Source organism: Ischnura elegans, chromosome 13 (genome assembly GCF_921293095.1).
Source record: "Ischnura elegans chromosome 13, ioIscEleg1.1, whole genome shotgun sequence".
Taxonomy (NCBI): domain Eukaryota; kingdom Metazoa; phylum Arthropoda; class Insecta; order Odonata; family Coenagrionidae; genus Ischnura; species Ischnura elegans.
Window position 1 is genome coordinate 13,218,094 of NC_060258.1, and position 27,964 is coordinate 13,246,057.

Here is a 27,964-nt window from a genome sequence, read left to right on the forward strand (position 1 = left end):
GAGGGGGAACCAGAAATGCCTCGCACGGACTTTTTCCCATAATTCCTACTTACGTGTCGTGTTTTCGCTCGCTTGAAATTTTTCACTTTTCATTTAATGGCGAAAAATAGATATCGTCATTTAAAAATCTAAAAGCGTGAAATATGTACTCCTGGAGTAATAAACTTTCGATTTAGGCAATAAAAAAATACTGTATTTGCACGAATCTAAGACGAACACGATTCTAAGACGACCCCCCATTTTTTGGAACTCCACTATGGGAAAAAAAATTTTCTATGGGAAAACGATCAATGCGGGAATGTTTGGCTATGTTGCCTATGTGCCAGGAAACGAAGGATTTTTGGCGCGGATTGACAGGAATAGTGGTACTTTATCGAGACACTTAGGTCTTATTGTTGATTCGACTAATAAAAATTGAACTAGTGATAGTGAAACCTGACTTTATTAAACCCACACGGAAGACACTCGGTGGTATGGAGGCAAGCCACCCTGGAAAGATTATCTCCGCCATCGTAATACTCTGAAAGGCACGGAATCACAACTGAATCGATCTCTTTAATCATCGAGGCAAATCAGGTTGCCTTCTTACTGTTGCTCTGAGAAAAATTAAATAACTTTATAGCAGTTTATTCCACGACGGCGTTGAGGCTTTAACGTTACAATTTAGGTAAATTGTAACCAATCACACGAACATTTTGTGAGTTGATAGAGCTTTAACTTGAATGGAGCCGAACCGAGGGTATAGGAGGCAATCTCGCGGACACGGCAGAAGTGCACCCGGCGACTGATCGGCACGCGCCGAATCTTTGCCTGCTGCCCAAATTGGAATTTTTTTACTTGAACGCAAAATTAAATGTGCTAAATTACTGTTAAGCTATTTTTTAAGTTGATTTTTCGTTGTATCGCTATCAGGTGGCAAACTCAGGTGTCCATAATTTTTCGACGTAAATTATGCAACCCGATTGACGTCGATAATTTTGCATCCGATTATAAGACGAACTATCTTTTCTGCAAGAGTTACGAGGGAAAAAGACCTAGTCTTAGATTCGTGCAAATACGGTAACAGGAAATCACCCTATTAGAGGAAGAGGTATGTGGGTCAAAGCACTGGGCTACAAGATGAGAAGGGAAACATAATTCACAGGGTCGCATGGCGAAGCAACAGTGATATCAACACTTACAGCTCATCGTGGCTGGAAGTCTGAATAATGTTATGTAAATGGTTGATTCAGAGCAAGCCAATTATAGCCACGCATTTTGAAACGTGATAAAACGCCATGATACGTTTTTCAGGAAACCGTTGTTTCTCGGATGAAGGACAACCCCTGACAAACTTGTTTAGTCTTGGTTTCTGAAATCATAAACGTTTTTTGCACAAAACAAAACAATTTTTCCAAAAACAAACATTTGTAGTGGGAATATGATGTCTGGAATTGTTAATGCTTATATTATGCGCAATAAGTACAGTATTATCGCTCATTAAACACGCATTAAATGCACAATAGAAATTTACAGATGCGCATATAATATTAATTTAAGGTACGAACACAATGTGATTTTAGGGTGCTTTTCCAATTAACATTTCATGCTTTTATCATTGTATATTAAAAGGGACTTTGATATGCAGTTTTGCCACTAGTGTTTTGCTGTAACTTTGTTGATAATATGCACTTCATCGGATTTTGTTGATAATATGAACTTCATCGGATTTGTCTCTCATATTTAGTCGTGAAATAATGATTATATAGTCTATTTTTTGAAATTTGATCCTTCTATGTAAATTTTTATTGCACAAATTTGTTATTTTGTAAAGAAAATTCATGCCAAACGTTAACATGAATTGTCATGATGCAAAAGTAAGTTTTATTTCATTCTTCCTAGGTGATTCTATCGATATGGGTACTGAATACATTGGCAGCATTCTAGAGGAAGCTCTGAAGACAACTTCGTGCCTTCTTGGGCCTGAAACTGACCCAGGAAACATTTACCAAGATGATGGTGACGAGAAGTGTTCCATGTTTCGCATTGAATATTTGGGAGAAGAGAAGCTTACAGATACGAATGACTTGAAATCCATTTGTGATATAAATGATCTTGTTTACATAAATCGCTTATTGCTCCATCTGAGGTGGTCGCTGGACAAGTTCATTGAAGACTACGTTCGGGCGAGCAAGAGGGAAGAAGTGAGTGCGGAACATGACCAAGATATCTGTGCCTGGTACTTTGTTTACGAAGATCGCAACGTCTTCGAAGAAGAGGATGCGAAGGCTTTTGGAACCAGTCTCACCGAATTGGATGATATCCCATATGCTGACGGTGCAAAAGGAGTCACGTAAGTATCCACTAATTAATAGAATACATATATTAATACTAGTGATGGGTCGATTCCAAAATTTTATCGATTCCGATCCCGATTCCGATTCTGACATTTCTATTCCGATTCTACCAATACCTATTCCATCGATTCTGATGCAATAGGCTCCAAGAAAAATATGACTTAATTCCAGGCAACAAGAAAACCACTTTTAAAGATATCACTCTGTAAAAGAGTCAGTTGACAAAAGCATCTTTCATATCATCACTATGTAATTAAAATACAATAGCTGAATTTCAAAACAGAAAATACCTGAAAAGTGGTGTTACATGATAGGTATTACTTTAGAATATTGGCACTCATAATATGACGACATGTACCACAATCATGATTGTGCTACAGATGAATAAAGATTTATTATTATTTTTATTATGTCGACCATATATATGTATCCAAATTACAAGGGAGAGCCCTGAGTACATAAATTTTCATAGCTGTTATAAAGATTACATACTACATATATGAATCATCTACCTAATATTTGGCCCTTTCAAATTCTCAAGCAGAAAAACCAATTATTCTACATGCTCAGCCAGCAGGTTTTGACGTCTTCATGTTTCAGTATTACTGCCTGCAGAAAATTGCCTTTTGCTACACACTTGTATGATTGGGCAAGTACTTTCCTACCAAAATTGCCAGATTATGGAGACTTTGGAATTTTTATCATAAATTATATCAACGATTTTTTTGGATCTTGAATCTTCTTGGAATTCAAGTAGACAAAGCGAACTAACTAAAGAACTAAACTTAAGTTTTGTAGATCTAAAAAAACTCTATACTTCTCACTTCATTTAATCAACCTTAAAATCTCTTCCTTTTTTTAAGTTCAAGAAAGAAACTAAACGCTACAAATGAATATCACATCGGACGGACGCAGTAATAAAAATGGCTAAAAGAGCCTTGTGGTGTGAAAACTCCCCCTACTGTGCGACTCACCTCGGCGAAGTTGGAAAGGGAAAAAGGGTATCGGTTGTTGCCTTTCACGGAAACAGTTCATTTTTCTCCCTCTTAAGGAGGAACCTGCGCTTCGAAGTACTCTTTTCATATGATAAAAATTTTATGTTTTAATGAGTTGATTCTGGTTTAAAATGCTTTTTTATAATTATTTAGTACTATTAAAAAGAAATTATGGTAAGATATCGTTGTAAACTTGCAAAAAGAAACTTAAACACTCATAATGTAAACTAAAGGTTATATTGACCTCAGCAGCAGCAGTTATTACTTTAGCATTTTAATTCAAGAATAATTAATGAATTGATGATAAAGAAAAAATATTTTCTGGTGAAAAATATCTCAAAATGTGAATATAAGGTTTAATTTAGCGATATAATGCGATGAAAATTTAAGGCATAAATGCTTGGCAACATTGAAATTGGTAAACAGTTGACTGTGACATAGCAACGCGCCCTGTGGTATCTTGCTAAGCTTGATTAAACGTGGTGTATATCATCTTCGTGTGTTGAGGTTTTCAAGAGCGTTTCTTTATGCATAAGTTATTGCGTCCATCATTTTTATTTTTTCACCCTTCATTTCAACCATTTGTTCGTGATCTCACTCATCCATACATCCCTTCACATTTTTCACTATCGCTCATCTTTGCCATCATCATTTTGTCAACGATAGAATCCATTCTACGCAATGGATAATCTCCAAGCTCGTTACGAGGGCAGATTTGCTAAAGCAAAGAAAGCCAAACGATTTGAAAACCTGAAGATTTGCTCGGCGCGGGAGAAGTCAGAAGTTTCCGGTGTCAACAACATCATAGTTAGGAAGCAGAATTGTTGATGTGATGTTCCTCGCGCAGCAACTGATTTGCTCGGGCTGTGATAATGTTTTATCACTCCTGGATATATTGTCGGAGAGTGTAATTGGTCTTGCCAGCAAATGGCCAATCAGTTGCAGGCAATGTGATATTGATAAATATGTTTGTACCTCAAAAAGTACTACCAATCCAGAGACTAATCACATGTCCTATAGCATCAATATAAAGGCTGCTTTAGGTAAGATAATGAAATATTTTGACTATGAAGGTGCTTTATTGTTTCCTTAAGCTGTATAAAATAGACAATTTCTATGATTTTAACTAATCCTTTTGTTTTAATATGCTGTTAATAATCAGGTATGCTTGATGCTTGCATTGGCCCTACTCATGCCAATGCCTTCCTTACCTGCCTTAATGTGCCTGCCGTAACCGAGTCGCTGTTAAAAAGAAGTGAAAGGATAGTTGGGCCTGCTATTGAAGATGTTGCGAACAAGAGCTGCATACTATCATCTACACTTGAAAAAACATTGGAGGCATCTATAACTCAAGGTATTCTTTGATATGATTATTTGAATGCCCATTTCTTTGGGTATTTATTTCATTCAATGTTTTAATAAGCTTTTCTTATTGTTCTAGAATCTCTGGAATCAAACGAACTGGCGTTACCTCTTGTTGGTGATGAATCATCAATCGAGGGAGAGTAAGTATAAACGAAAAATCATTTTTACTAGTATTGGTCTCCATTCTTGTTCTATATCGTAAAACATTGCCGAAAGTGTGGTAAATTTGCTGAGAGTTAAGCAGTGGATAAACATTTTGCACACTACACACAAACTTCTTTCACTGCGCATTGTACCAATAAGATGTAACCATAATAATAATAATAATAATAGATGCATTTATTCAGGTGAGGTTGAGGCTAGTCCCCTCTTCCATCTAAACCTTGAATATGAATGGCATAAATAGGTCTATGATAAGGTGAGGTATAGGTGTGAAACTTCTAACTTCATTAGAAGCACTTAATATTATAAGAAATTAAGTAAAGTACTTCTCACAATGACTATTTTTTGGAGTAAAAAAATAACTGCCATTGAATATTTCATTTTGAAGACATTGCATTTTGTTAGAATTGTTGTTATAACCTTGTGTTAATTGGGGAATCAGATTCCTTACCAATCTTATCTGAAGTGACATAAGGATATGTGGCCAGGCTGTTAATGAGTTTCATGTATGGTTTATTGTGGATTGGGAACAGTAATACAGTGGAACTTGGTTAGTACGTTTCTGAAGGGACCACGAAAAATGAACGTACTAACCAGGAAAACATACTAACGAGGAAAGAAAATAATAGCAGTCGGGGTTATTGCAATCAGTGAAAAAGTCGTCATAATTACAATTACTATCGGTAGTTCTCATAGGATCGCCTTCCTGAACTCTTTTCACATTTAAAATAAAGAAAATGGGTGCTACATTGAAAAACAATACCATGTGAATAAAAATCGCAATTTTTCATAGATTTCCCGAAGACGACTCCATGATTACGGCGTCTATCTCCCGTGATTTATCCTGTATGTATTTACAGAACGAGGACGAGTGAAGCCCAGACAAGCGAAGACAAGTCATTTTTCTTTCTCACAGCGTACTCGGATAATATAAAAACAACCCGGAGTAAGTCAACTGGTTCTTTAAGCATCATAAAAATTGGGCAAAATTATATTGACTTTAAAATTATGACAACAGCCGTAGGCATTTGCTTCTGGAATATCATATCGATTGTAAAATTGATCGATATATCGACTGATGACACGCAAGATTATTAGATTACGACGTAATTACAAGAAAATTTTATATTAAACAGTTGAAATTTACTTTCAAAATTTGTCTAATGTCGTCTGCTTTCGTTCCGAGATCAAGTATTTGTAAGCTAAGCTTCGCGTGGAGATCCAGAGGATCGTCTGCTCCCGCAACAGTAGTCAAGTAAATACGCACGACGTCGAGTTTATGGAGCAGTACTGCTTTAGATAATGTGGGAATTGTCTAATACCGTTAAGACTCATTTCTTCATCATGATAACTCGTGCAATAGCCCACTCACGAACTTTGTGCGCAGCAGTGGGCACTCCCAAGCGCCCAAGCGCTCCAAAGGCAACAGAAGGTGAGGAGCTCGGGGTGGGGAAAATTGGGGCTTCTTATTGGCTGTAGTTTTTCATAGTTAGAAATTCCCGAAAAATGGCCGCATTTTATTATTCAGCACGTCACAAGAATTCAGAAATGCGTTTGGATAAATTATGGTAGAAGAAAGAGATGTGGAATGAATGGAAGAATGTAAATGGCTAATACTAATAAATTAAATCATGAATTCAGACGTTTGCGACCCTTAAGAAGACACTAGAGAACGAATTGCGGGTTGCGTCACGGCAAGCAATTGAGCGTACTAACCAGGAAAGCGCAATTTTTTCAAACGTACTAACCAAATTCTTTTACCTGTATTTTGTTCGGATGGTACCGGGACCGGGGGAAATCGTCGTACTAAGGAGGAAAACGTACTAAGGAGGAACGTACTAACCAAGTTCCACTGTATTTACAATGTCACTTACGCTGATGACACCAATTTTTTTATTTCATCCCCAAATGCTAAATTATTAATTACTGAGGCACAAGTGTTGATTTATAACATTTCTTAGTTGTCATCAATCAACTCTCTGACATTAAATTGAAAATAAACGCCTTTGATGGAGACCTGAATATGTATAATATTAGAGGACAGCCGTATGAAAGCAACTTTGATGAAGTTTTTGGGTTACAGCATGGGGATATGCAGCACAATAGAAAATAGGATATTCGTGTATCCAAGCTAACTTCTAAGTTGCTCTGGTCAGAATTTTTTTTATTTTTGCAATCCTTGTAGACACCAGTTTACATTACCAAAAATCCTCACAATACTCCATGCATATATCTTAAATGTGGCATTTTACATATTATATGCACATGAACCATGACCTAACGGCATTGACTCTTAATAGCCCTTTGGCCTTGGCATTGGATTGTATATTAAATTTCCGACTGCCATTACAACTATTGAATGCTATCAGTTATTTAAAAGATGTACGTAGCATGTTTAATACCTTGACTTGTCCTATATTTGTTGGCGCAAATTGCCTGGCAAGTGTTATCATTATTATTGCATTCATTACTATTAAGCCTTTCTTTTTTTTTACAGAGGAGCAAGTAATGTGGTATCCCCTGTCCTTGAAACCTCGATAGCTGCGTCCTATGATATGGGATGGCAAAGGAGAGGGAGTGGGAGAAGTAATTCCAGCCTCCCTGGACATGGATGTCTCATTGGCATCCATTCAAAAAATGTTCTATCTTTTGGAATGCAGCTTGCAAGGCTTGCTCATACTCTAATGTCGACCACGACTGTCGCAGGAATTGGTCTGGCAGTGCCAAGGCAGTGGAGGTGGATTTGGCAGTAGAGCTTTTGACCACCAGCACTCCTCTGAAGGCAGCTCAAGTAAAGGTGGGAACCATTGCCTGCGATGAAGATTCTTCCACCACAGCCAAAATTAGGAGGGATGTAGGAAATGTGGAAAAGGTGTCCGATATCAACCATGCGAAAAAGAATTTGGGGAATGCATTGTATGGTTTGAGGATGTCACACAAGCAGTTGACTCCAACTGTTATAAAGTGTTTGCAGAGGTGCTTTGGTTATGCACTACAACAAAATAAGGGAAATCCAGAAAGCCTCAGGAAAGCTACTTTGAATGTTCTCCCTCACTCCTTTGACTCTCATGTGGTGTGGCTTTGTTAAAGACCCAGTAGCATATTACCATCGAGGACTTCCCAGGGGATTAGGTTTGGAGGGTGAAACTTTGCGTGCAAGCCTCAACAAAGTTTTTGAGAAATTTGGAAAAATTGCCAATAGTTTGGCTCCTTGTGGCTCTACACAAGGCAATGAAAGCTTCAATGCTATTGTAGCCAGCAAAGCCCCTAAATCCAGGCATTATGGCTCTTCCGAATCTAATGATTACAGAGTCGCAGCAGCAGTTTGCCATAAGAATGTTTGTGTCGGGTATGTGGCAGATGTGAAGAAGTCCCTGATGTTATCTCCAGGGTCCAACACAGATAAGCACAGGCAGTGGCTGGCTAGAAAGCAAATGGGTGTCATGGGGAAGAGGAAGAGTTTGGGCTTCAAGTGAAGGAGACTTTTCAAAAGTCTAAAGAAGGGAGCAATGGTGAAGAGTCAGGAAGGGGAGACATGTCGGAGTGGGTTGGGATTGGATGGTGATGCCACTCTCATTTCACCTCAAGTGCTTGTTCTGGTCACAAGCGAATATTCTCTTATAATATTTGATGTGGAAACCGCAGACCCGAGTAATTCATCAGAAATTATTCAGGTTGGTGCTGTGGGAGAATCAGAATTCTCTGTATACCTTCAGGGCGTATTCCTGAGCAAGTGAGTGAATTGACTGGGCTAAGTGTGAGGGATGGGGAAATGTGGCGTGGAGGAAAGAAGCTTAGGCACCACAGTGCTGTTGAGGGGCTGAAGGGCTTCATTCAATTCTTTATTGGTCAGTTTGTCTGTGCTCCAGGATATGGGGATATCCCAATATATGATTGGAAGGATTGCAGATGTAGGACTCAACTTTGGGTGCTTAAGAGAAGTTTATAGGGCAAGTGGTGAGGAAGGTGTCAAAGATTTAATTCTTAAAAAAAAAGTCACAAAAAGTGTCATGATTGTAAATAAATGGCAAGCTATTATGAAAAAATGTTCTGAATAAAAATTTAAGAGAATATTTTATGGTTTATTCCTTTGGAGAAAATTCCTTTGAAAATGTTCGTGTTGCTCAACCTGCTGTCACAACACCAAATGGTTAGTTGTATCCTGTATTTCAACATTTGAATGTACAATATTGCTGTCTTGACCTTGGAGCAAATTCAGGTAATTAGTACATATATTGTAAGAAGGTATAAAGTAAATATTCATTAGGTTGCAATTTCTATAACTTTTCCTTTAAGATAGCCCCATGCCATAGTGTACTTGATAATTTTTCATATAAATTTGGTACTCCACATTTCTTGGGTGATTGGTGGTGTAATGCTCAATTATAGCTCAGTTTTAATGTTTAGCCTCAAAGATAACTATATAGTAAAGGATCAATTGTTGAATAATATGTATGTGTCAGTTTAATAGTGTTTTACACGTATCACTAAGGTCTTGTTGGGATATGCATTTCTTAATATTGGCCTAGATATTCATGGGTGTGCGACATAACGTGAACTTAGGAGGGCGTTTACTGACAGAGATAAGAAGCAAATTGTAGGTAAATCTCATCTAGTGAATGAGAATTATAACAAAATGGAAGTTCGCCCTTGATAATCGTCCGTAGAATTGATTTCCAGTACGTTAAAATAATTGCAATACATTGTTACCATATAGTTCATAACTTAAGGTGGTTAGTAGTCCATTCATTGAATACTACACCGTATCTACTGAAATAGGGATGTCATAGCTTTTTTCTACTAGGCTTGCGTACGTTTCATTGTTTTCGCATTCCAAAAAAACTATTTTCATGAGCCAGATAACATATTTAAGCTACTGTATGATTTGCCATTCCATATCATCAAAAATTTTACAATTACGGAATAATTAATGTCTTTGGCTTCAGTGCATCATTAACCCTTATAGTGCCAGCCGGCCGATCTATCGGCCCGAGGGGTATGTGCGAAGAATGCCACGGGCTGATCTATCGGCCGGGTGTATTAAAATTAATTTAAAAATTAAATGTTTTTCCCAAGTTGCACAGAAGAGATAACAACATAGGTGAACTTTTTAATCAATGACGTAAGTATTAGAAGTTTAAATTTAAAAAATAGCTCCAACACATTCAATATTCATATTAGAATTTTTATAAATTTTTAAGTAAAATCGTGCAAATTCATCAAATAAGCCCTGGCATTCTTCGCATATACAAGGTAAAAAAGGCTGGCACAAAAAGGGTTGAAAGAACGTTTCGAGATGAACTGAATATTCGTTTAATGAATTCGTAAAAAAAAATTGCTCAGAAAAATCCAACGAACTGGAATTACGCAGCAGCCGACAGGTGCGATATCGCTCTTCATATTTTACCTCCGTATACTTTGCAATGTTGCCACTACCTCTGCAGCATAATGGCAGCTCACTCTGCAGAAAACCGGAAGTATCTTCTTTGAACTTAAATACCGGCGCTAACATATCGGTAACCCCTTCTAAAAAAAATATATATTGGGCATCGATGTCTATTCTGTGCTGTGCTAGTTTTTCAACGATATATTTCGGGCCAAATTTGAGATAAAAAATGTTTTATAAGGGAAGGTCATCATTCTCCCATAAAGACAATGTATTTCTAGATGAAAATCTATCATTTTCAAATCCATTAATCTTTTTTAAATGGCCGATGACATATTAATATTTTTTCATCATTCGATAGAAAAAATAATGAGCAACAAAATATGTAAAAATAAGGGGAGGTTTTCAAGCATGCTGGAAATGATGGTTCCTCCTTAAGCATGCTGACGTAATCTCTTCACTTTACTTCAATACCCAGGGCATATTTCTTATGCGAGGGATAGTTCCGAAAAATATCCAATCTTCAGTATTTTTACTCAAGTAATGGGCTAAATGTTCAAGTCGATCTAAACATAATCCTTTTTAACATCCTCAGTTTAGTGTTTTAAGTCAATGAAGACGATTATCCATGCTTTAAATGACGATTTTCAAGAATAATGTTTTAAAAAACTTGAAAAATCAGCCTCAGTTGCCAAGCCTAGAGTTCCACGGCGTGCAGCTGAGCTTTGATGCGCGATTGAAAAATCGCTCTTATTTCCTTCGTCGCTGACTTTTTTTTCCCAGATTTCTAATTAGTACTCTTTAGAAATCCCTACTTTATATTGTGGTTAAAATTTTCCGAGTTATATTTTTCATAAACGAAAGATAATGTCTACTTTATGTCAAATTTCACGTGAAAAACGGGTCGGCCATTTTGCATCGTAAAACCAGACAGATGAGAGTCAAAATCTTCAAAAGTCATTGAAAGTATAGGCACAGCACCAGATCAAAGGAATATTGCGTTTATTCCATAAAACTCATACCAACGCAAAACCACTTGGATAAATTCAAAGATTTTTTGAGGAAAAATGATATCTCGCGTGGCATTGAAAAATTGCTCATGTTTGGGCTTCTGTATCTCACTAAAGGTTCGTATACTATGTGTAAAATGGCATATAAATCTATATCTGGTAATGATTTATGATTATTTACACTAGGTTTCTAGCCTCTATCCCCAAAAATGTCATTTTGGACTTTATTCCAGCTTTTTCCGATTTCGGACCAGTGTGCACCGGGTAGAAAGACAATCGTCCGCCACGGCTGGCGTAAAGGTATTCGGCGCCCACGTCGACAACTATAGTGTATTCAGCAAGCTGAAACTACCAGGTCAAGGCATTAAAATGACTTGTCGGCTTTAAAAACTGCATTATTACATGAGTTTCATGATAGCGCTTCCTGTCGGCAGATTGCTGGACCTACTAGCCTCGATAGCTCTGTAACCTTAATTACTCGACTCGACATTCGTAATGCTACTCGAAACGCTCGAGTCGAGTACCAACTACTTGATCGACTCGAATTTTCGAGTACTCGTACATCCCTAGGAGATATGTGTTTTGTCATTACGATTACGTGGTGTGAAAATTCATGACTGTTGGAAACGCGGTCGTATATTTTGTTGTTTAAAGTACTACTGGAATCGGAATCGATTTTTCACCTTGGCAAGTACTCGTTTTCGATTCCGGTTCTTGGTCGAGAATTGAGGAATCAAAGAATCGAGGAATCGAACCGACCCATCACTAATTAATACTAATTAATTAAGCTTAGAAAATGAGTCCAGTCACAATCAAATAAGTTCCAAGTCAAAGGTATTCAATATAATGCTTTAGATGATACATCCAAAGCGCTTATTACACATGTAAAATTGTTAAGAATTGTTTACCAAAAAAATACTACTTGCTTCCAGGGAGTGCAATGCTGCCGTGGAGATTTTCCTGAATAAGTTTCTGCGGCAGATCCGCTCTACCAATGACAATAGCTCACTCCAGCATGGCAACGCAGGGATTATGCTTCAAAAGCTTAGAGATCGTGCGCTCTGGATGGAACAGGAAAGGATGAAATCCTTAGCTGATATTAAAAGAGAGAACTTACCTGCATTGAAGAGTAGACTCATTGCTGCTTACGGTGCTGACAGCCCCGGGGCCTGCAGTTGGAGAAGGAGACTCCTGATGCCCACGGACGCTCTCCTCTTCAGGATCGAAAGGGAAGCGTTGACGAAAATAGTTTCCTCTCCAGAATGCAATGTGCTCGAGAATATGGACAGGGTGGCTGTGCCCAATGAGGAATACGTGATGTGGAATCTTGAGGATGATGTATTGGAAGATGCTATCACCAGTTTCAGCAAAAGCAAAATGCCGAAACCTCGTGCTCAGAGAAAAGATGTAAGTAAATGCTTACTGCTGTCACCATGCCTACATCTGCGTTTTCCTACATTTTATGGCTAATTTTAGCCATTCGTTACAATTTTTAGAGCGAAGTTTACCAATGAATTTTCTATTTGGATACATCATGAATGCTCCTTCATATTTGTGTGACTAATCGTATTTTAACCCTTACATGCTCAAGGTGCCGATATATCCATGTAATAAAGTTTGTTGATAATACTTTTAGTTTAACTTGTACACTGAGGATCATAAGAATTTTTATCACTTGTGATGAAGTGGATGGTATTTCTTCTAGTATATTTATTGTCAGACATTGTTACGGTCTCGGTCCATTCAAGCTTATGTAACACCGCCCATCCTCATTTTCTCCTCTCTCTCTCTCTCTTTCTCTCTGTTTACTCTGTGGAGTGAGAGAGTGTGAATGGGTTGTAATTAGAGATGGGTCAAAAAGAACCGAACTGCCAAAACGAACTGTTCACTGAAATGAACCGGTTCGAAAATGAACCGTTCTCTAAAACACCCTGTTCACTGTTCATGTCGGCACTGCACAATTGCGGCGTACTCGGTACAGTAGGCATGATCATCAAGAGGCATTTCGAACACTAGCTTACTCGAGCAAGTGCGTTGTGGGTACAACAGATGGCGGTTACGAGGGAGGCCATCCAAGGCCGCCGAAGTGCGTCGTTTACGACCGAGCCCCTCCCCTTCTTTCCCTAACATTCCCCTCCGTCGACGAAAACGAACGGGACTGAACAGTTTGTTCTAACTAATATTTGAACTGATATATTTAAAATATCAGTTCTTTCGAACCATTCGAAATATTAGATCAAATATTAGTTTCCTTGGGGCGTTCAGTTGGGATATCGCGTTCATTTTGATTTCGTGTTTTGAACATTTGTGGATTTGTGGATGCATCTCCAAAGATGTTGTTTAAAACACGATTCATGAACTTAAGAAACAATTAAAGTCTTTGGACTTGGTTTTTTCAAAAAGTCTCAAAAGTCAAAGTTTCTTATAAAAGGAGCATTTTAAAACTTTTCTCGTGCTAGATATGCGAATAACATCTGGCACTGACTTGATATGTGAATATTAATTCTGGCTTATTCTAAAGTGGACAGCAGATATTTTCTTGCGCGTGGATAACCCAGTAAAGGCTCTGGGCAGAACTTGCTCGAAATTACCACAACACTCTCCACAAACCTTACGATACCACACCAAGCTTTCATGTACTCTAAACGCATGATAAACAATATTTTCTACCGAATGACCCTACCTGTTCATTATGAACCGATATTTTGAACTGTTCTTTTTACTGAACAGGATCAAAGTGAACGGTTCATAAAAATGAACAGGTTAACCCACCTCTAGTTGTAATAGTGAATTGAGCCTCCGATGGCCTTATCCAATTCCTACTTGTTTGACAGCAAAGTATACCCATTTGTGTTATGAGTGGTCCCATTATTTCCCCTTCCCCTCATTTCAACAGTAATAACGACTCTTTCGCCTTGGCACAAAAATAAAAACCGCAAGTGAACCGAGAAAAGAGCTCTCTCGAAAATAATTTGAAAGTGCTCAAGAGTGGAGTGGAGAAGAGACAGGCCCACAGACGAAAACAATCAGCCATTTCAAGAGGGGAAAAGAAGAGAGGAAAGCCGGATATACTACTATGCCTAGGTCTCGGAGTGGTTGAAACGAAAGTTAGCAGATAGCAAATATTTAACGAGTTTCGGCTCACAAAGGCGTCATCTGGTGTAAGAAACTGTAATGCATGAGAAAATTACCTACTTATGTTTAAGAAAGGGGGGGGAGAGAGGATTTGCCAAGTTTGGGGAAGAATTTATACACCGACGTACAGTTTGGAGACGGTGAGAAAACACGCAACTAAAATGATAAAATAGATCCTGGGAAAATCCAGGGATATAAGAAGGATTTTATTATTAAATCTAGAGGAATGGCTTTGGAGAAGAAACCACCGAGATGGTGAGGACAAAGGGTGGAGGGGGATTGAAAGGGTAGGTGGAGAGAGAGGCCGCATGCCAATAGAAACGGTGGAGAGAAGTTCCCGAAAGAGTGACTGAGGAAGGAGTGAGGATAGGATAAGCAGATGTATGCGGAAGGAATCGAAGGTGGAAGAAAATATTCTACGCAATACGGAGGAAGTGGTTGGGTTGACTAAAATACCGTATTTGCACAAATCTAAGACAAGGTTTTTTCCCCTCGCAACTCCTGCGGAAAAGAGGGTTCGCTTTAGAATTGGATGCAAAATTTTTTACGTCAAGCGGGTTGCATTATTTGCATCGGAGAAATTATGGACACCTGAGGTTGCCACCTGATAGCAATGCGACGAAAAATCAACGTCAAAAATAGCTTAACAGTAATTTAGCATACCGTATATCTCCGAATATAGTCCCCCCTTTTTTTCCAAAAATGGCCGCGGAAAAGTAAGGGGGGGGGACTATAATCGAGTGTAATCCAATTTAGCATACTAAAGGTGACCATAAAGTAATAACTAACGGCATAATGGCTAATGTTCTCGTAGTCTTTCTATTTGAGTATATTTATGAGGATTATAATCGGAGATATTAGTAAATACTGCCACGTTTTACCGGAAATTAAGACAATTTTTACCACAAATGTTGTACAGATACGATTATTCCGATTCAAATAGCATATCGAATATGCGTTTTCACGGAATCCATCGGGTAGCCGCTAATTTTTCTTGGAAAAGTATTGTTAGAATAATTCAATCGACACTGATCACTTAATGACGCAAAACAGTAAATAATTAAAATGAAAACTAAACACACACTATCATTACATTAATGGAACACTAGAATTGAATCAATAGTATATGTACCCGTCGCTCATTTAATAACTACACGATTTAAATAATTGCGAAAAATAAACAGATAAAGTGAACCTTTCGTGACGATTTAGCATTTCATTGCGTCCGTAGCTACTATACGTCCATGTGCCCGTGCGGTTCGTGTTTACAACCACTGCCTTTACCGCCTTCACAGAACAAGAATGCGCAATAGGTGATGCATTTGTTTCTGAAAAGGCGCAATAATCGACGACTTTAAACCAGAAGCGCCGGCATTACTGCATTTGATCGAAATACAGCGACTCAGCATCGAAAGTGTAATCAATTTATTGAGGAATATCTTCAATTCGTCAGGGTAAATAGGATCGATAAATTACGTCGCATAATGTTTCGCAATTATTTCCGCGATATTTTCTTTATTAAAAATAATTTTACGTTCAAGTGAGGTGATGGATCAAGTAGAAAGATGAGGATCAATCCTGCCGCAGATTAGAGGCCTTCAAAGACGGAGTTTCGATGCCAATTTAAAAATAGCCGTTGCAGAATACGCCGTAAATCATAGTATTTACAGCGCTAGCAAAGCGCTAATACATCGCGGAAGTCATTTCGGGGGTCTCGATGCGGCAGATTCAAAGAATTAGAGGAAAGTATCGTCGAATTTGTGCGCAAATGCAGAGCAGAAGCTCTTTGTGTAACTTATGCAATGATTCGCGACGAGGCATTGAAAATTGATATAATTTTTTTTCAGTTTTAATGTTTGTTGGAAAAAGTTTATTTCTTAATTTTATTACTTTGATATTTGTAAGTCCTGTAGTTTAATTGTTTTGCTTAGCAGGCATTTGATAGCAATATTTTTATAATATTTATAATTTATTTAACACAATTTTATTTAGATTTCCTAAATTCTTCAGGTCACTTGGATTTGTGATGACTTGATGGGTGTGTTACACTGGATCTAAGGAAGTTTCAGGGCCAAATGCAATACTGTTTATGGGCTTTAAGTTAAAGCTTATATATTGACATTGTCTGTAGTCATTTGGAAATCAAAAATATTAATAATTTGTGAAGGTTTAAAAAATACAATAGCCTTGGATACTTAAAAAAATTTCTCATTTCTTCATTACATCTGGTTAAGGAACTATAAATTACTGATACATGCAATGGATCACAACATGTTTTAGGTATAGTTATTTTGTTGTGATGGAAAATATGTGAACAGATTTGTTCTTAATCTTCACAGAAAATAATAGTTTTTATCGAATCTAGAATCTTAACTTGCTAACCACAGAAAAATTGCCTTCCTTTACATTTTAAAATTTTTCCAAAAACTGAGGTCTCAAAATTGGGGGGGGGACTATATTCGGAGATATACGGTATTTAATTTTGCGTTCAGGTAAAAAAAAATCCATTTTTGGGCAGCAGGCAAGGATTTGGCGTGTGCCGATCAGTCGCTGGGTGCACTTCTGCCGTGTCCGCGAGATTGCCTGCTTTACCCTGGCTTCGGCTCAATTCAAGTTAAAGCTCAATCAACACACAAAATGTTCGTGTGACTGGTTACAATTTACCTAAATTGTAACGTTAAAGCCTCGATGCCATCGCAGAATAAACTGCTACAAAGTCGTTGCATTTTTCTCAGAGCAACAGTAAGAAGGCAACATGATTTGCCTCGATGATTAGAGAAATCGATTTACGAGAATGGGGGTGTGATGTATTGGTGTGTTTTGTTTATTGAATTGTTATGGGTTGTCATGGTGTGGATCTTGAGAATAAAGACCGTTCTTAAAAGTGGCTCCTTATATTAATGTGCAGACATTACATTTGGCGACGAGGAAGCACGAATTCACATAATTACGGTCAACAGCGGAAGGGCGTAGCCGTGATTGAGCGTGATCGTGATAGTAAAAGTACCAAGTTCGAGTGCAGGAAGATAGATTTTTTGGTGACGGCGAAATGGCGGGACTCATCGGCTCAATGAATGCATTTGACGCGGCTGAAGAGACGTGGTCTTCGTATATTGAGCGTTTAGAACTATTTTTTGATGCAAACGACATTAAGGACGAGAAAAAAGTGCCTACCTTGTTAACAGTAATTGGGCATAAAACTTACAATTTAGTAAAAAATTTGTGTGCACCAGATAAGCCGGCAACTAAGACATTTGAACAATTAGTGCAGCTAGTAACAACGCACTTAAGTCCAAAGCCATCATTTATTTCGGAGCGTTATAAATTTAGTTTACGGAGCCAGCGGGAGCACGAGTCAATTTCCGATTATGTGGTACAGTTAAAGGAACTTTCAATGTTTTGTGAATTTAGAAATAATCTGTCGGATTATTTGAGAGATAGACTGGTCAGCGGTATCCGTAATGACGCAATTAAGAGGCGGCTGCTGGGGGAAACAGACCTTACTTTTGAAAAGGCAGTAACGATAGCTACCAACATGGAGATAGCTGACCACGATGCAGCGACGTTGATGGCGCGAGGGAATCCACAAACAAGTCAACTTAACTACAACGCCAGGCGGAAGGGTTTGGCGACGACGTCGGCGGCTATGGGGACAACGCATCGCAGTGGCAGCTGTTCTCACGTGAACCGGCAACAACAACGTCCCACAAACCAAAGGAGGGAGGACACAACTAGGAGGGAGGAGAGAGTGTCTAGTGATGTAAAGTGTTATTGTTGTGGAAAGTCAGGCCATAGGGCCAATATGTGTAAATTCAAGTCATACAAGTGCTATAAGTGTGGCAAAGTAGGCCACTTGTCACAGGTTTGTCGAAGTCAAGATAGGGGTGTGTCAAATACAAAGCCTAATAATTTTAGTACTAAGCCATCTAATCACTATTGTGAACCCTGTGATTCTAATGATTGTATGCTAAACAAGCCTACTACTGACGATTCCAAGCAAAATAAGCCAACTAATGATTATATATATGATTTAACTAATCTATTTAATGTAAGTAAAACTAATGAAGTTGATGAAACCAATGATAGGGTAAGGCCTATTATGGTAAAATTGCAAGTTGAAGATAAGCTTTTGTATTTTGAAGTAGATAGTGGTGCTTGTGTCAGTGTCATAAATGAACAATGTTATCAAGACAATTTTACTTCAGTAAAGTTACTAAGTACCAATTTGGTATTAAGCTCATATACAAGCCAGCCTATCAAACCATTAGGGAAATTGAGCGTAATGGTAAAATATAGAAATATATGTAAACAGTTATCCTTATATGTAATAGCTAAGGGAGCAAATCCTTTAATGGGCAGAGACTGGATCCGTGATCTTGGGTTGGTAATTAAAATACCTAGTGGGGTTAGTAATATTATTATGAGCACTAACTCAGAGCATAGTAGGGATGTATGTAGTATAATAGATGCAGAATTTAAAATAGTTAATAGTTTATATCAAAAGTTTCCTGAGGTGTTTACTGATAAATTAGGCTGTTATAAGGGTGAGCCAGCTAGGTTAGTTTTAAAAGATAATGTTGTGCCTAGATTTCTGAAGCCTAGGCCGATACCTTTCTCCCTGAAAAACAAGGTAGAGGCTGAGATAGATAGATTGGTAAGGGAAGGTATTTTGTCACCTGTGAGTGATAGTGAATGGGGAAGTCCCATTGTTCCAATAGTAAAAAAAACCGGGGAATTACGTTTGTGTGCAGATTTCAGGGTTTCTTCACTAAATGATTCGCTAATCATCAATAGACATCCAATACCTAGGATTGAAGATCTTTTTAATACGTTACAAAAAGGTAGAACTTTCTCCAAAATGGACCTATCCCAAGCTTATCAGCAGATATGCTTAGATGACCAATCAAAGAAATTGTGTACTATAAGTACTACAAAAGGGCTATTTATGTACAATAGAGTTCCCTATGGAGTGGCCTCTGCACCAGGTATTTTTCAGAAAATAATGGAAACCATTCTCGCTGGTATTCCAGGAGTTGTTTGTTTCCTTGATGACATTTTGATTACTGGGGAAAATAATGATGTTCACAAGGAAAGGTTATATGAAGTTTGCAATAGATTAAAAGTGAGTGGTCTCAGTGTGAGTAAAAAGAAGTGTGAATTTTTTCGCAAGTCAATTGAGTACTTGGGTTATGTTTTGAGTGAGGATGGCCTAAGTACATCGCCATCTAAAATAAGCGCTATTGAAAAGGCGCCTACTCCCACTGATGTTTCACAATTAAAGTAGAGATGTGCGAATAGTATCCGCGAATACTCGAATACCTCGAATATTAGAAAGTATTCGATATTCGAGGTTTCGAATAGTTATGCGAAAAGTACCGCCTCGAATACCTCGAATACTTTGAATTTCGCGTCATACACTGTCGCACGTACGTCGTTGGTAGTTGACTCGGAAAAATGTAGAGAACTGTAGTAATTTAGTGCTCGCAGCGCCGTTTTACGCAAGTTGACTAATTACATCAAATTCTGGATTTTAGCGGTGAAAAGAGTTCGACGAGGGGAAGCGAAAATCGTCGGGTGAAAAAATCCGAAAATCACCGATTCCCCCCACTAGGAGAACCTCAGTGCCGTGGGATAGCAACCTTAAGGCCGCTGTACACGGTGAAAGATCATTCGAAAGATCTTTCGAAAGATCATTCGAATGATCATTCGCAAGAAATTCATTCGCCGGTACCGCTATACACGGTGAAAGATTTCGGTGAATGATTTCGGTGAAAGTTCTGCGCAGAAACGATGCGCACTGGTGCGACTATCGGTAGTGTATTTCGATTCTAACGATATTTCCGACCGTTTCTCACCACATGATTTCTTTGGAGCTCGCAGACGATGGAACGCTTTGTTTACATGTGCGCTTCAATATACTTCGGTATTGCTTTGACTTTCGGTGGGGTATGACGCACTAAGTAATGAGAGGAATTAGAACGATACGTATTGACGGCGGAAAACCACTTTAATAAATCGTGCGTTTTGTAATCCCGTAACGAAGTACATAATTGGTTGTTTTCGCTGCAGAGCAAAGATGATTATGCTTCAAGATAGTGTGCTCTGTAACATGATCATAAGGGAACTTACTCTTCAAATGGCTGCCCGAGGTCTTTTCCCTCCCGATTCATTAAATTATAAAGTTAGTGAAAATATAATTTGGGGAAAAACTGCACATTGTTACTCGTTCAGAAAAATCCTATCTCAGTCCCGTATTGACGCCGCAGCGTCCAGCTCCCATAAAAAAAGAACATAATAAGCATAAAGCAAAAGCTCCTCAAGGTTGAAGGCCGGTCGACCATGAGTTTTTATGTTTGGGGTTCCTTCATGTACACAGCCTTTACAATGTAGTCGAACAAAGGTCATTCCTGTGCGAGAGAAGAAAGGTAACGTGAAGAGAAAAGAGGAAGCGACCTGTTCTATTTTCGAAAGAGTACGCTTCAGCATCCTCATACTTTCCACAATGAGGTTGGCTCAGTGTCACCTCATTGCTTGCTATCGAAGCAGGGGAAGAAAGTGGACTGTGATATTCATGGGCTAACTTATAGCGTTTGGCCCTTGAATTATAGGCAACCCCGTGAGATTGTGACTTCCTAGGTGGGCCAATGTGATTTCACGGCTCGTTTTGGCTGGAATGTGTTCACCGAATAAACAGATATTTTGTCATTAATTGGGAGTCTCACCCCAAACTTTAGCGTTCAAAATCATTTAATACAGTTTGATAATTGTAAATCAAACAAAATATAGACGCAATCGAGGAGAAAAGCGACGATTTTGAACTTTAAAAATCCGGAATGTTTTTTCCAAATTACTCAATTTTGAGGAATGATGTTTGTGAATTTACTTTCTTTCAAAGTAAATATTAATGATTTAAGCTATCGCATGAGTTAATATGCTTCCAAAGTTTATATATATGATCTTAAAATTCCGAGGTGGTGCTAATGGCAAGATGGACGCCATGCGCTCATATCATTCACGGAATCATTCAAGCAAATTAGGACATGCTCGAAATTTCTTTCGGGTGAGTTCCTTGAATGATTAGAGATAGGCAATATTGTGATCCCATAGGTGAGCCAAGATAACGTAGCGGCTCGTGTTGGCTGGAATGTGGTCACCGAATAAACAGATATTGTGTGATTAATTGGGACTCTGACCCGAAACTTTAGCGCTCAAATCATGAACTATAGTTTAATAATTGTAAATTAAACAACATATAGACGCAATCGAGGAGAAAAACGACGTTTTTATTCATTAACTATCCGAAATGTTATTTCCAAATTACTGACTTTAGACAGTTGATGTTTGTGAATTTATGTTCTCTCAAAGTACATATTAATTATTTGAGCTATTTCGTGGATTACTATGCTTCCAAAGTTTTTATATAAAATATTAAAATTCCGAGGTGGATGCCAATGGCAAGATGGACGCCGTGCGCTCATATCATTCACGGAAATCATTCAAGCAAATTAGAACAGGCCTGAAAGTTCATTCGAATGATCATTCACGCTGGAAATTTCCAGGAAATTTCCGTTGTACACGGTGAATGATGGATCATTCGAATGATCTTTCGAAAGATCTTTCGAATGATCTTTCACCGTGTAAAGCGGCCTTTACGGCATTTCCCACGATCCGCTATCCCCCTCCATTCAGCACTCGCCTCACCCACTCTGACGCTTTCCTCTTCTCCCAAATCAAACAGAAGGTCCCAGCTCGCGCAGGGATCGCATTAGGAAGACCCCTGCTTCGAAAAAAATATCGAGTTACGAGAACAATAAAAACGTGTTTCACGCCCTCCCCCCTTTTCTCACCCACTGACCTTTTTCTGGCTACCTGCTTCGAAGTTCCACATTTATGGAGGTCAACTGCTGTGTGAGTACCATGCGATACTTACATTAGCGCAATTCCCAAGATCCGGTATCCCTCTCCATTCAGCACTAGCCCCCCCCCCCCCCCCCCTCTGAGGCTTTCCTCTTCTTCGAAATAAAAAAAGGTCACAGCTCGGGCATGGATCATATTACGAAGACCTTAGCTTCGAAAAAATACCAAGTTACACGAGAACAATAGAATCGTGTTTCGGGCCCTCCCTTTTCTCCCCCACTGACCTTTTTTCTCCTACCAGCTTCGAAGTTCCCCATTTCTGTGGAGGTCAACCGCTGCATGAGTCCTCAGGGAAAAATTTCTGCTGTGTAAGTCATTTTGAACTGTCATCTATCTGCTTTGTACCACTGATTTGTATGTGCTTTTGAACTACTGTGGAATTGAAACACGGTACACAGCAGTTCATGACGTCATAGCATCCTACCATGTCATCAACTCATTTGTAACATATTTTGAACTGCCTTGGATTTCCATTGGAAACTGCTATGAGACTCATTTGGATTTAAATTTGGAACTCGTTTGTACCACTCGTTCATCCGTTTTGAAACTGATTTGTACCACTTGGACACCCATTTGGAACTCATTTGTACACCATGCCACCTCCTTTGTAGCAGTCCAAGATGGCGTACTCAATTTTCTTGAAGTTTATTTTAAGTCTGTTTCGGATATTTAGGCAAAATGACTATTACGAATTGAAGTAAGGCAGTGCCGCCATTTCACAATAGCTCCATTGCTTTGTAAAGCATTAGTTAGAATCGAAAGACCTTCAAGCTCGACAAGCTTAACACAAGTTTCACGTTTTCATATTGCGGAGTGAGGGGTAAGTCACTTTGGTGGTCAAGAAAGTCCTTATCGAGAGCTAAATTCCGATCTTACGTGGTTGATGTGGATCATTCAGTGTCCATTTTTGAGTGAATTGCTTTCGTTTCTGGATATTTTTTCTTGAAAACCGTCATGTTAAATATCTGAAAATGCAATAGGAAATGCGAAAAAAGGCCTTTCCGGGTAATCGAACTTGTCAACCTCGACATTGAAATATATTTTCGGAGGAGGGATTCATGGCGAAAAAATTCAGCCCTAAAATACGGATCCAAATATGAACATAAACCATTTCCTAGGGATCGCGAAGACAATACATCGGTATGTTTTATCATAGAGTAAGTATATTATATACTTACTCTATGGTTTTATGTATATTAATCTATGCAAAATACTACTTTTCCGGTAGTATCAAACAGTGGCGGATACAGATGGGGGGCGCAGGGGGCGCGCGCCCCCCCCTTGCGGGTCCGCTTGTATTGCCGAACATTGCAGAACCACAATTGTAACTTTTTTATATCATAAAATGGCATTGTCTTTTACATGTTTATAATCACTTTAAATAAAATTTTCATATACTTTGCCTGTGACTTGATCATCTTTTATTACGATAAAAGTAAAGACAACTCAAGATATGTTGCGCCCTCCCCTTGAGTTTTTTCTGTATCCGCCAATGGTATCAAAGAACGAAAGCAATGAAAGAAAAGGTTGCAAATATGCCGTAAAATTCGCAATATTTATAATTGCGAAGTATACTTTGAAAGTATAGACATTGAATTTTTACGATAATAATATACTGGGAAACGCAAAAAAACGCGAGCGCTATGAATTTGTTATTGAATATAAACTTTATTATACGTAACCAAAATTCTCGGTACGTAGTGAAGATAATCTTGTCGCATTTCAAATCGGACCCAAAAATACGATTTAAGCCACAAGGAAAATAGAATAATTTTTAAACTAATTCGAGTGATTATTTGGGAGTTCCGTTTCTATTAACTGACTTGCGATTATTTCTTATTAAACCACGTATGCATTTTTATTGCATATATTAAAGAATTTTCGTTTTCTCGACCAAACGTATCAGACTGAACCTGGCCATGGTATGTTGGCGCGTAGAAGACAGTTCCAAAACAAATGATGACGTATATAAATCGCATGGATTTGTTCACAAAGAATTACAAACGTATGGAAAGCCGAATCATGAATCTTCTCAGTACACAACAGTTACAATACGAATGATGACGCCCGGAAATCCTGTCATCTCGTTCAAAGGGAGTTCCAAATGAATTTTCTCCGTACACAGCAGTTACAATACGAATGATGACGTCTGGAAATCCTGCCGAATCGTTCAAACGTAGTTCCAAATGAGTAGAAAGCAGTTCCAAACGAACACACTCTGTACAAAGGAGTTCCAAAGGGGATCACAAATGAGTTACAAACGTCTTCATATTTGTCATTTTTGGTACAAATGAGTGAAAATGAGTTTCACAGCAGTTCCAATGCAGATTTTGGTGTTCCAAAGCAGTTTCAAAAGGGTTCCAAAGCAGTTGCAAAGCAAAAATTTTTCCCTGAGTCATCTATTAGCACAAAAGGTGTCTAAGAATGACTTTCGTCAATTGATGTTACACCTTTATTGAATTGAAATATTAGTAATGTGCGCGTAATTTCAAAAAGAATAAGACCAAACACGATGTATTTCTGAGTTTATTTAAGCATTTTACGCAAAGAAATAAATGTCAAAATGCGACGTAGACCTTATTCTGGCGATTCTGGCGAAACTCGATATGAGCAGCAGAGCTTCTCGGAAGTTGATGCGGTATTTTTTTCCGAAAACATATATCAAGTTACAATTTATGAGTGGTGCTATAAATCTTTATTGTTACAGTCCCAGACAAAGGGATATTTTCTCAGAATATTTGGTTTCTCCCTGATAGCAATTACAATTCATCTTCTTATCTCCTGAGAACTCCCAAAGATGGACTGAAAATAATTTAAGAAAATCTGGTGGAATAGAGCTTGTATTTTGCAAAATGCCTCAGATTGTCAGCTAGCACTTGGTAGCAGAAGTGGGGGTGAAGCGATGTTAGTTGAATTAATGATATGCCCAATTGTTTCCATAAAATTAAAATATTCATTAATCAGCTAAATTCCTGTTCGAATCATTTAAAGGAAACCAAAATTACTCCCCAAAACCTTGTGTTGCCTGCTGCATAGGCAACCGAGTCAAACATTCCAGCATTCATCATTTAGTATTCGAGGTATTCGAAATTCGAGGTATTCGAATATTCGAGCAATGATTTAATATTCGAATTCGATATTCGAATTCGAGAAATCTGCTATTCGACCCATCTCTAAATTAAAGGCATTTTTAGGTATGGTTAATTATTATGGAAAATATGTGCCTCATTTATCTACTATTGCAGCACCTTTGTATAGTTTGTTGAGGAAAGATAGTGTTTTTGAGTGGTCAATCTCATGTGAACAAGCATTCAAGCTAATCAAGAATAAATTAGTTTCAGCTCCAATATTGGCACATTATGACCCTAACCTACCGGTAAGATTAGCTACTGATAGTTCTAGCTATGGTTTAGGCTGTGTCTTAAGTCAGTTACAGAAGGATGGTTCTGAGAAACCAATCTGTTATGCATCAAGGACCTTATCAAAGGCTGAAATGGGGTACAGTGTCATCGACAAGGAGGCTTTAGGTATTATTTATGGTGTGCGAAAGTTTAATCAATATTTGTATGGTAGAAAGTTTACTTTAATAACTGATCACAAACCATTGATATCTATTTTTGGATCAAAGAAAGGTTTACCTGCTTATGCAGCAAGCAGACTTCAGCGCTATGCGCTGTTCTTAACGAATTATGACTTTGATATTAAATATGTTAAATCACAGGATAATGCAAACGCCGATTGCTTATCTAGATTGCCTTTGAATGTAAAAGAATTTCAGTTTGAGTCAGAGGATGTAAATTATGTAGGTACTTATTTGCAATTTATTCAAGAGAATGACATACCAGTTGATTTTAATAACGTTATAGAGGAAACAAAAAGGGATGTTTTGTTAAGGAAAGTGTACAACTATGTATTGTATGGTTGGCCAAATAACCACTCAAATATGGACAATGAATTAAAACCGTATTTCCAGCGGCAAGGTGAATTAGCTATTGAAAATGGTATTATTGTTTGGGGGCATAGGATAGTTGTACCTCATAGTTTACGTAAGCCATTATTAACAGAGTTGCATTGCGGACACCTTGGCATTGTTAAGATGAAAGCCATGGCTCGTTCGTATTTTTGGTGGCCAGGTTTAGACTCAGACATTGAGAATTTAGCCAACAGTTGCCCACCTTGCTTGTCTGTGAGGCAGAACCCTAAAAAGTGTAACCTACATGTGTGGGAGTATCCCAAGAGTGTGTGGGAACGTTTACATATTGATTTCTTAGGGCCTGTAAGTAACAAACTATATCTTGTTATAGTAGATGCTCATAGTAAATGGTTGGAGGTGGAAGAGGTAAGCTCAACATCAGCTAATCAGACTATTACAAAATTAAGTGCTTTGTTTGCAAGGTTTGGTTTACCGCAACAAATAGTTTCAGATAATGGTCCACCCTTCAATTCTGGTGAATTTAAGGATTTTCTAAGATGCAATGGCATTAAGCATACCTTATCGCCACCTTACCATCCAGCTACAAATGGTCAAGCAGAAAATTCTGTGAAGAATGTAAAAAAGCGTGTTAACCTAGCTTTAAGTAGTAATGACAATGTAAATATGGCTTTATATAAATTTCTACTTGTTTATAGAAATTCGGTACATTTAACAACTAATGAAACGCCAGCTATGTTAATGTTTGGGCGACCAATCAGAACAAGGTTAGATCTCATTAGACCTAATCTTCAAAGTTATGTATACAATAAACAGAGTAAGCAAGTTGCAAATTATGGGGGTTGTAAGACGAGAATGTTATCTGAGGGTCAACCTGTAGTTGTACGGGATTTCAGAGGCAGAAATAAATGGATAGGAGCAGTAATTGTTAAGAGACTGAGTGCAGTATCATACTTGGTGAAATTAAAGAATGATGTCATTTGGAAACGTCATATCGATCAAATTATAGACCTAAATAGTGAGCCTCTCATGCCTTCAATTGTACCTGATAAGGTGATTCCACCGGAACAATTATTGTTGCCTAGAGTGACAGACGACAGGCTGTCGAAGGAGGGGGGGTCACCTCTGCAGAGCACATCATCTCAACAGTACAGTCCCAAGAATACACCGCCTCATCATTCTAGCAGTGAATACGCTAGGCTGAAGTCTGATATGCCTCAGCATGACGTCACTTCACCTAACTTAACTTCACGGCAATTAGTTAAATCTGATAGTCCAAAACAGAGAATAGAGAGGCGTTACCCTGTGCGAGAGCGCAGGCAGGTGGAAAGGTTAAACTTGTAAGCATTATATATTATTTGATGTTCATGCTTGTTAATTTGAATTTGATTGTTATTGTGCATTGTATGCTTTATGTATGTTATTCATTATGATTGTTTGTTTCTGTCGATTTCTATGATACAAGGTATTATTATTTTTTTTGTGTGCATTGGGAAGAATATTGTTTTTGTGTAGTAGTTCAGGTTTGCTGATGTTAAAGTTTTGTGGAGGTTGCTAAATTTGAATTTGTTATGAACGGTGGTCTTCGGAGTATGGGGGGAGGAGATGTGATGTATTGGTGTGTTTTGTTTATTGAATTGTTATGGGTTGTCATGGTGTGGATCTTGAGAATAAAGACCGTTCTTAAAAGTGGCTCCTTATATTAATGTGCAGACATTACAGGGGGG

General features: G+C 38.2%; 3 protein-coding genes across 3 annotated transcripts in view; all 3 read left to right on the forward strand.

Moving 5' to 3' along the window:
- Window positions 1-27,964, forward strand: part of LOC124170029 — a 513,527-nt gene that overhangs the window by 448,902 nt on the left and 36,661 nt on the right. The window contains exons 12-13 of the mRNA XM_046548714.1: window positions 1,882-2,332; window positions 12,187-12,661. Of these exons, the coding sequence (XP_046404670.1) occupies window positions 1,882-2,332; window positions 12,187-12,661 (926 nt within the window). The remainder of the gene's footprint in view (window positions 1-1,881; window positions 2,333-12,186; window positions 12,662-27,964) is intronic.
- Window positions 3,533-7,740, forward strand: LOC124170086. The gene is made up of 4 exons (XM_046548779.1): window positions 3,533-4,374; window positions 4,494-4,685; window positions 4,773-4,836; window positions 7,356-7,740. Exons 1-4 carry the CDS (start codon window positions 4,164-4,166, stop codon window positions 7,609-7,611), a joined length of 723 nt encoding a protein of 240 aa, XP_046404735.1. The 5' UTR covers window positions 3,533-4,163; the 3' UTR covers window positions 7,612-7,740.
- Window positions 17,940-27,929, forward strand: LOC124170081 (uncharacterized protein K02A2.6-like). Its single transcript, XM_046548775.1, has 2 exons — window positions 17,940-19,663; window positions 25,484-27,929. The coding sequence occupies exons 1-2, from the start codon at window positions 17,958-17,960 to the stop codon at window positions 27,579-27,581; spliced, it is 3,804 nt and encodes a 1,267-aa protein (XP_046404731.1). The 5' UTR covers window positions 17,940-17,957; the 3' UTR covers window positions 27,582-27,929.

Excerpts from the sequence above, each read along its gene's own strand:
- LOC124170086 (XM_046548779.1), top strand. The coding sequence starts at position 4,164 with ATGTTCCTCGCGCAGCAACTGATTTGCTCGGGCTGTGATAATGTTTTA. Across the intron at positions 4,375-4,493 it reads CAATATAAAGGCTGCTTTAG|GTATGCTTGATGCTTGCATT; the intron begins GTAAGATAATGA and ends GTTAATAATCAG. Across the intron at positions 4,837-7,355 it reads GAATCATCAATCGAGGGAGA|AGGAGCAAGTAATGTGGTAT; the intron begins GTAAGTATAAAC and ends TTTTTTTTACAG.
- LOC124170081 (XM_046548775.1), top strand. The coding sequence starts at position 17,958 with ATGGCGCGAGGGAATCCACAAACAAGTCAACTTAACTACAACGCCAGG. Across the intron at positions 19,664-25,483 it reads ACTCCCACTGATGTTTCACA|ATTAAAGGCATTTTTAGGTA; the intron begins ATTAAAGTAGAG and ends ACCCATCTCTAA.